At 48.5% G+C, this 9768-nt stretch overlaps 1 protein-coding gene across 1 annotated transcript in view; it reads right to left on the bottom strand.

Annotated features, from left to right (window-relative positions):
• Positions 1-3019: 3019 nt before the first annotated feature.
• bcl11bb (BAF chromatin remodeling complex subunit BCL11B b) overlaps positions 3020-9768 on the bottom strand; it is a 25755-nt gene continuing 19006 nt past the window's right edge. Inside the window, exon 3 of the mRNA XM_026998082.2 lies at positions 3020-7527. Within this exon, the coding sequence (XP_026853883.2) occupies positions 5561-7527 (1967 nt within the window). The 3' untranslated portion in view covers positions 3020-5560. The remainder of the gene's footprint in view (positions 7528-9768) is intronic.

Raw genomic sequence — 9768 nt, 5'->3', positions numbered from 1 at the left:
CAGTGGAAGACATTGAGCTAATTATCTGCTAATAAGGGTACAGCTCATGTTCTTTCACACAGCAGATAGAAGTCTTCTACTAGGAACATATCTCCAGTTTTATGAAATGCCAGTCTTATGGCAGTAACATGCGTTCTGTCTATCTATCTGTCTGTCTGTCTGTGTGTCTATTTATCTACTTGTCTGTATGTATGTTGATTGATAAGCAATGTTTTTTTTTCTCACATACAATTAAAATTAGTAATAAATTAAATACTGTATATTTAGAGTGGTAGGAAGTCCTGGTACATACTATTACTCTATATGCAAAGTTAAACAAACAGTAAGCGTCATACGCGAAGGCTGATGCATCTGGCGATTACATTTTCAGGTAGCGTAGATATTTAAGCAGACTCGAACCTCTTCGCTATGCTCTGTGTGCGCTCTACTGTCAGACCTCGTCTACGGTCAGCGTGAACGGCACAGTCGCCCAGCGATTAGCGGCAAATACGAGTGCAACCACTCTTACAACAAAGCGGGCGTGCGTGGCGGCGCAGTAAAAGACGCGCGATGAGGCGCTATGTAATTAAGCCAGTCCGTGCTTGATGAAAGCAAATTCGACTGGCGGTGCTCACCGTTTCACAGCCAGTTTACTTTTACGACATAATTACGGTTCAAATCAAATGAGAAGATTTAATATTTCGTCGGGACAAGAGCAGAGTCCAATATCAACAATTACACTGACCCCCCCGAGGTAAAAGTACAGCAGCCCAAATAGCTCAGTAATTCACATCTGTTTGGGAGCTCCCGGGAAGTCTGGCTGCAGGAATTCAGATGACTCCAGCTCGGAGAGACTATAGGCAATTATACTTTGACTTTGGGTGTGTATGTACTTTTCCTTTTGTTTCTTTACAAAGGTTACGCTTCACTGTTCTTCTATTCCAGTGTGTCACCCAGCATCTCCAGAAGTTGCATTAAATGTGACCCAAACTCATATTTCGTTGATATAAATGAGTTCAGTGGGGTAAATTCTTATCGCAATATGGCATGGTAAGGTAGATAGGAGGCTAGACACCATGCAGCCAGCACAATGCAGTTTAATGCATATTATATGCATATTATATCTATATATTATATCTACAGTATTACATCCATTATTCCCCAAAGTCTTCTCTATACTTGGATGTGAAATATTTTAAAGTCCATTGTTTGTATTTGATATGAGTATACCATTCAAATGATGGGAAATCAATGGGTCTCTGGTAGCACAGAGTTTATCATAATCAACTCAGCTTATCATTTGTATACCTTACCATACAGCGTTGGATGTAGGGTGGCATGGTGCTTCAGTGAGTCAAGGCAGGCTGCCTTGGTTGTTTTTCTCTGTTTTTTTTTGTTTTTGTTTCAGGCAGGAGGAACATGTTCCCTTTGCTGCACAGAGAAACTGTGCAGCACAAGGAGGCCTTTGATTCCTCCGGGGCCGATCCTCTTGGAGGAAGGGCCCACAGCTTGGGAGGGTGCGCGGATTCCGGCCCCTGCCCCACCTCTTTCGGAAAACTCCGGTCTGCACCTTCCCCAGCTCCCTGGTCCCATCCAGCTGGGTCCTGGCGGCTGTGGCTGCCTCACTGGGCGCCGTTTCTTTAGGCATCGGACAGGGAGGGGAGATTAGTGACTGGATATAGACGCAGGGGCCTGGTGGGGCATGGATGCTGGGATCCCAAGAAAAACCCAGGACTCCGCGGTGGATCTGTGCGGCCAGAGGTCCGGCCACAGCCACTGCTGACACTATGTTCCCTCAGACCGCCGTTTTACCCAGGCCCGTCATTTCCTAAGGTCTCCTTGTGTGACCAATTCACATCATAGCTGTTTAGGCCTGACAAATGAGGGGCTAACTCACCACTCGTGAGAGCCCACTTTCTTTCCATGGCGTTGGCCACACGGCATAAACAGGACCTTCTATTACCCAGGCTTAAAAGGGACCTTAAATGACATGTCAGATGTGAACTGTGACACTGGCCTGTGTGGAGTAGTGGCCAGAGCTGCAATGCACTGGTGTGGCAGAGTCATGTAATTAGAGTGTGAAAAATGGTGAGACCATGAGGGAAGACTGGTGCCATGGGAGAGACGTCGGGAATCTGCTCTCTTTTAATCTTTTGTCAGAGTCTCGCGGGGACAGAGCTGTTTGAGGGCTGAAGATGCGTCCCAGATGTCCGGCGTCACACTAACCATATTCATGCCTGGCTCTGGCGAAAGGACAGTCACGTCAGCATAAGGCTTGAAAACATTTCAGGGACATAAAAACTACGGATTAATCGCTGGTGCCAAAAGGGAAAAAAAAAAAAAAAAAAAAAAATCAAGTCAGTGTGGAGGTTGTTTTTGGTCTGTAGGTCTTGTCATAAGAGCCTTATTCAGAAGGAAAGGACGATGATTGGCCATGTGGAAAAAATACTATAAAGGTTTCCTGAATAGTTCCCCTCCCTTACAAGCCACATTGTTGGGGCTACAAAGGCCCACCTGCCTCACAAAGGAGAAGAGAAGGAGGGACAAGGCAACACTAAGGGGGTCAAGATGGGTCAGACAAGTCATTGTACATGGAGCATCTCTCACTGGGAAAGGGGACTGGCAGGTGCAATGTGAAGGAAGGTTTCCCAAATTAGTGAACTCTTAAGGTCAGAGGTCGTGCATTAAGCAGCCGTGTCTGGAGGTTCCATACACTCCTGTGTCGATTAAAAAATAAAGAAATAAAGAACAAGCTTTGAGATTTTAAGGGATTGAATTTACTTATTATCTAAACCTGATTTTGAGCAACACATAATATTTGGTGCAAATTAAATTTGCCTTCAGCAAATGATTTAAAACATGCTATTTTATGTTAATAGATCTGTTTGTTTTATTCTTCTCCCCTCGTAAACTTGTCCAGTGTTAAAAAGTTATTTTACTGCACTAATACTGCAGATAAATGTTTGTGAAAAGTTCTATATAGCACATCAATTCACCAAAACTGATGAATTTTCATTCATTTTTATTTCCTTTTTTTACATCCTTGAAAGGATGGATTTACCAAAATTATCAACAGATATAGAGACAAAAACATTTGGATAGACTCACAATTTTATAATGGACTGCAAAATATAAAGATTTTTTTTGCATCATTTCATAAAATGCCACTGGTATACAAATACACTGTGTATTTAACAGTGAACAAAACATATACGTGTATATCCACTGAAATTTATGGAAAATAAACCCTGCACCAAAAAACAAAACAAAAATAAACAAAAAAAACCCCTGCTATGGCATTCAAAAATGGTAGGAAAATGAAAGAATATTTCTTTCTCTTTTAAAACACATTTACACAGGAATTCATTGTCCTTGTACTTCAACACTGTAAACATTATTTAAAGACAGAGTGTCATTTTTTCCTCTTTTCCTACTGTGGATTTTCTTCTGTCACTGCTGGTAAGGAACCAGCTGCGGGTATCAAGGCAGAGATGGCTCGGTCATCTCACATGTGGGACCCAAACCTGTGAGTTAAGTCTTACTTTGAAAGGTATCACACATATTACACACATTAAATGTATAAATATTAACCTCTTTTTTTTTTTACCGCTAAAGTGATCTTTTTGTCATTTTAATGGATTTCATTTTACAAATGCAAACTGATACCTTGGGTTCAGTTGGCTGCGTTTGTTAGAAGTGTGAGTTTTATGGTGTAGCTGGGGTCTTAATTGCATCGGAGAATCCTCACTGCATAATAATTCATGTGCATGTCAAATCGAATGGTGGTAAACACTAGAGGCCAGGTTGCCTCAGGGTATCAGGACTGGCACTTTAATTTGGCATGCCTTCTTCACTAAAACCCTTTTATACCATTCACCCTTTTGTTTTGCTTAAATCCACAACTTTCATTCACGTTGCGGCCACTTCTTTCCGTCTGCGCTACTCAAGATGTACACAAAGTCGTATCTGGAGGATGATGGGGATAAATGGAACGTGGCAGGCTACACTTGCAGGTCGTGAATTTACAAATTAGTCATAAGGTATGTTTTCATGTTTTCACATGACTCCAACTTAAATGACGTCAAATTAGTTCGAAAAAAATGTTGTTGTTGTTTGTTTTTTTTCAAAAATCCACAAAAAACGAAAGCCAACATTTGACTATTTTTCTAAGTGCTAACTGTTAGATTACCTTGGGTTTAGGACAGTGCTAAAACTGAGCAGCAGGACGACATGCGTTCTGAGGAGAGACTGGCAGTGTATTCAGGACATAGATGAGATCCGCGTGTTACGAGGAGCCAGGCAGGGTGGCCTCTCCGAGCAGAACAGCAGAGAAACAAGAGAACGTCCCTGGACTCCATGTCACCATGAAACAGAGTGACCCTTTCAGGGATCTCCCTCTAGTGCGACCACACGCCCTGCACAACTAACCACACACAATGTCCACTATAGTAAGTTCATAATACTGTGAGACCAAAGAACTGAACGGTCCTGGCTGGTGTTGTGGTATGAGCCATGGGTTGGATTTAATACAGGTGAACACTACTGGTCCTAGTATGTTTATAGATTTGCAAACAATATCGAATTGGCCAGAAGTGTTCAATCAGACGAAAATATAAGTTCATGGACATTTTGCTGCATCATAAAGCCAAACCCTTTACTTTTGTGTGTTAACAAAATATACACTGGATGGTAGCTTTTCAAGCTATATATGGAGGTTAGACTGTGGTAATGTAAACATTTGGATCTTTTAAAGTAAAATATAGGCTATATCACCTTATCAGCATTTTGAGGAATATAGAAAAATCAACACTGGCTGAATGAGTATATTAAGGTCAGAAAGAAGTACTTTTGTCATTTGTTAACAGCTGAAATCATACATGTCTTAAAGAAAAATAGAACATACTGATGATTTGACCATGGTCAGTGACCAGCTGTCTGAGTCATCCCTGATCATCCAAACCCCTCAAATATGTTTAATATTTATTGTCAAGTTGACATTCAGTGCTTCACTCTTTAAAAATATGACCCAAGTCAGGTGGGACTGCAAACCGCAGTAGTACACTTCCTCTGATTTTAGAAGTTGGCCCCTTCTTGAGAATTGATCAGGGTTAGGGTAACAGTTTATTTTTTTCCTTTTAGGAAATTGGTCAAACATAAACGTGGCGAAGCGCCAAAATCTCAGTATCTGTCATATCTTAGAATGGTGCCTGAAAATAAAAATTCTCACAAAGAAATGCATTGAAAAACCCCTTTGATAACATACCTGCACATGCCATGTATCATTACGAAATCCAATAAATACAGAAATTATTGCACAGTAGAAAGGCTCCATGGGTTTCTAATGGACAGCTCCTCTGCTGGTCACTGGGAATGGCTACAGGACTTTTCAACCTGTTCACAAACATTTACTAATGTCCTTATTTCTCAGGTGGCAGTTTGTTTTTACTAGAAAAAAAACAAACAAACAAAAAAACAAAAATGAAAAAAAAAAAAGTTTAAAAGAGAAAAAAATAACTCAGATAGTCAGAATTTTCCAAAAGTCTATCCAGCCAAACCCATCGTACAGTCAGAAGGCGAGGGTTCAGCCCCGGTCAGCCTGCTCCAGTTTGACTTCGTTGCTCATCAAATGTTCCCCATGCCACTTCTTCATGTGTTTTTCCAGGGTACTGTATACACTGAAGGGCATGTGGCAGATGTCGCAACGGTACACCTCCTTGCCGAACTGCCCGTGCGTCTTCATGTGGCGGGTGAGCTTGCTGCTCTGCGCGCACGCGTAACTGCACAGGTCGCACTTGTAGGGCCGCTCGCCCGTGTGGCTGCGCCGGTGCACCGTCAGGTTGCTGCAGTTCTTGAACACCTTGCCGCAGAACTCGCACGTGTCGCTCCGCCGGCCCTCCTTGGAGCCGGGCGGCCTCCCGGGGCCCGGGCCCCGCAGCTGGAGGTGCGGCGTGCTGCCGCCGCTCCGGCCCTCGGGCAGCTCGCCGGGTGGCGTAGAGAAGCGCAGGCTGCCCGTCTCGGAGGAGGAGTGCTCAGAGGAGGTGCCGAAGGGCGACTGGCGGGAGTCGCTGAAGCTCAGGAAGGGCTCTCGGATGAAGTGTCGGGTGGCGGCATAGCCGGCCAGCAGCTGGGAGTACACGTTTTCCGAGGAGATGAGAGGCATGGGCGGCAGCTCCAGGTCTTTCTCCACCTTGATCCTCTTGGCTGAGGAGCCGGAGAGGCTCGGGCTAGAGATGGGCATGGGCTTCTGCTGGAACAGGCCGCCGACGGGGTCTTCAGGGCCACAGCCCCTGCCGTTCACCATGGGCCGGCCCTCTGCCCCTACCTCCCTGCCTATTGCATCAGTGCCCGGCTCCCCCTGCGCTCTGGTGCCCAGAGGCACTCTCAGGTGATTGTCAAGGCTGTTGTATTGTCTCCCTGCCACTCTGTCGGGAGCGTAGGCCTTCTCGCTCAGCGAGGCCCGCGGGTCGCCCTCCCTGTTCCTACTCAGCTCGGAGTCCATGCTGAGGTTAGACTCAGGCCTGCTGCTGCCGCCATTCTGCTGCTCTTCCTCCTCCTCCTCTTCCTCCTCTTCTTCCTCTTCCTCCTCTTCCTCTTCGTCATCGTCCTCGTCGTTGTCCGGCCCACCACCCGCACCGTTGCCCTCCCCACCCTTCGCCTCCTCGCCCGTCGAGTCCCGGCCGCCCCGCTCCGGGGAGCTGCCCATGGAGCCGGGCTTGTGCCTGTGCGTCTTCATGTGCCGTTTCAGCTTGCTGGCCTGGGAGCAAGCATGCTCACACAGGTGGCACTTGTATGGCCTCTCGCCGGTGTGGCTGCGCCGGTGCACAATCAGGTTGCTCTGGAACTTGAAGGTCTTGCCGCAGAACTCGCAGGCCTTGACCTTGCCCGCTTGGCCGGAGGGCGGTGAGGGACCGCCCCTGGGCGGGGCCGGCGGCACCTGTTGGGGTGCAGTCAGGAACGCCGCAGGCTTGGACCCGGGCTGGAAGAGGGTGGGGCTAAGGAGCCTGTGCATGGGCGGCACGCGATTGGGCGAGAGGGGAGGCGTGGGCCCGCCGTTGTTGTTGTTGCCTGCCAGCTCGCGGAGGCGTCGGGAAAAATCCATGGACGGAGGTTCGATGGGCATGGGCGCCAGCCGCATCACCCGCTCGAATGCGCTGGGGTGCTGGGACAGGAGGCCCATCTCCTCCGGGCCCAGGCGGTCCAGGGGGTGGCGGGGCGGCGGCGGCGGGCTCACGAACGGCGGCGTGGTGGGCAGGCGGGTCTCCATGTAACCAGCAGGCGGGGGCTCGCGCAGCAGTGGGGCGGCCATGCGTAGCAGGTGGAAGGGGTTGGCACCGTCCCCCAGGAAACTGGCCAGAGGCGAGCGGGGCAGGGTGTCCGCCCCCAGCGGCGGAGGCAGGGCCATGCGGGGCGTGAGCGAGCAGCTGGACGGGTGGTTGTCCAAGTAGATGCGGATGCCGTGGGTGTTCTGCGCATGCTGCAGCAGGAACCAGGCGCTGGTGAACGTCTGCTTGCACGTGGTGCAGATGTAGCTGGACGGCTCGTCTTTCCCTGGAGGACACAAAGGAACGTGGGATGAATGAACACATCCACATTAGCGCTTAGCTCCGGCGGGCCAGCTCAGATAGCACGCTTTAATGGATTTTCATGTCATTGCTGCATCTGTTTGTTCGTGGTGATGGCTTTGGATGTAATCAAAGGGAAGAGTCCTCTGTGATGAGGTTCATGCATCATTTCCCTTTAAAAATTAAACGGGCAACATGTGAGAGGCGTCTCGCCGCGCGCCGCTGACAGCCATTTCATGAGACAAAACGAAAATTACAGTACTGTAAGGAGGAGGTGACACCCTGATCCTCTGCCAGGTTATCAAAGGCCAGGCAGTGCCTGCTGTTCACTGCAGCCCCAGCAGAGAGACTATCTGCCCCTGGTAGTGGAGATCAGGGAACCGGAGGGTGGATGGCCTCCTGAAGAGCCCCTGAGCCGGCTGGGGCCTTATGCAGATGGCAGGTACAGCCCCAGGGCCACAACGCATTATGCTAATGTTAACGTCAGGCAGGCTTTAATATACAGCTCCATTCACGCACACACACACACATGCACACACACACACACACACACACACACACACACACACACACATACATGCGCCCACGCACCCGCGCACACATTTGCACCAGCACACACTGCTATTTCCATATGGAGATAAGTACATGGCAAAGGCAGGAGAGGGAGAAGATGGAGAGATGGAGGAAAAGAACGAGTGTGGTAGTGATAGATTCATTTCAGCCCGAACTCATTACAAGCACTAACGTGATCTACCGCAATATACAGGCACATACACTTGTGTGGAATAATACACACAGCATCGTACAGTTTGCACATCTCAAGATCTAAAGGCCTGCCACTCCAGGGATATTCATGGCAGGAAAACATTATTTGAAAAGATTATTTAAGATTTCAAATTAAAGACACACTGCAAAAACCCTTTGCCGTGTTACAAATGTAGCCCACTGTCTGTCAGCCGGAATGAAATTTCAATAGATTTGTCGGTGAGTGCAATGCGCTCGTCTGCACAGAATACATCTAGATGAAACGCGCCCATACAGTCACGACTGCGGCGGTTAACATCACGCTATGGTGGAGAACTCTGGCTTTCCAAGATCATCAGAATGTGGTTCAGGATTGCAGCTACTGTTCAGAAACCGAAGACTTCATTAGTGCACACGGAAAGCTCCTGGTAGGCTTTGACTGGATGTGGGGCACGTGGAGGTGCTGCTAATGGATGTGTGGTGTCAACTCCCCCCTGCGTGACGGAGGTTGGAGGGGTTCGTGCGGAGCAGCAACTTCCAGCCGGTGCCGTCCCGCTGGGGAGCCGGAGAGAAGCGAGTGGGCCCGCTGCCCTTGTTTGGTTTGGCCGGCCCGACGGGTGGGGGGGGGGGGCATGGGGACTGGCAAGTTCACCGGAGGAGATGGAGCTCGGGGGCGAGATGGGGTTTGGGGGGTGGAGGGGGCTTACGGTAGGGTTAAGTGGGAGGCGGGTGCTGAATTCTGAAATGCTAACGTCTTGCTCTTTTCCCTAGTCAGTGTGCATGGAACGTAGCCCAGTACCAGAGTCTGTGTTAAATCAGGAGTGGACGTAATCCATGTCCCCTGTGAGCGCCAGTGACACCTCGTCAAGATCACACATTCCTCCAGTGGCTGCTCAGAGCCGAACGGGATTATTCTAAATAGAGAGAAGTGGGAGATGGGAGATGGCAGGAAGACAGAAGAAAGAGAGATAGAGAGGGGGTGTGAGGAGAGACAGGAGTGGCTGAGAGTGTGTGTGTGTGTGTGTGTGTGTGTGTGTGTGTGTGTGTGTGTGTGTGTGTGTGTGTGTGTGTGTGTGTGTGTGTGGAGAGAGGGTGATGCATGCGTGCGTGCGTGTGTCTTTATGAGTGCGCGCCCCTACTCTGCCATAAATGTGCGCTCAAGCTCTGGCAATTTGCATCTTATCACATCTTACAGAAAGTGCCATATGTTGCCAAAGAAGCGTGTCAGCTAACAGACAGGCAGGCCTAATGACGACCAAAGACAAATTTCATCAACTTTCAAAACAAGCTTGAGAGAGAGAGAGAGAGAGAGAGAGAGAGAAACCCATCATGAATAAGTTAAAATATGCTAATGACCCATCAGAGAGCCATGTCTTGCGACGGCAGCATGTGTGGTGTGATCGTGTGAAATTACCCATCAGCCACCTCAGGATCACAAATCTCCATCTGATCATGGCCCATTGGCTCCCGTCGCCCAGCACCC

This window comes from Electrophorus electricus, chromosome 3 (genome assembly GCF_013358815.1).
Source record: "Electrophorus electricus isolate fEleEle1 chromosome 3, fEleEle1.pri, whole genome shotgun sequence".
In the NCBI taxonomy this organism is placed as follows: Eukaryota; Metazoa; Chordata; class Actinopteri; order Gymnotiformes; family Gymnotidae; genus Electrophorus; species Electrophorus electricus.
The sequence above is the reverse complement of the archived record's forward strand: the minus strand, read 5'-3'. Positions and strand labels throughout refer to the sequence as shown.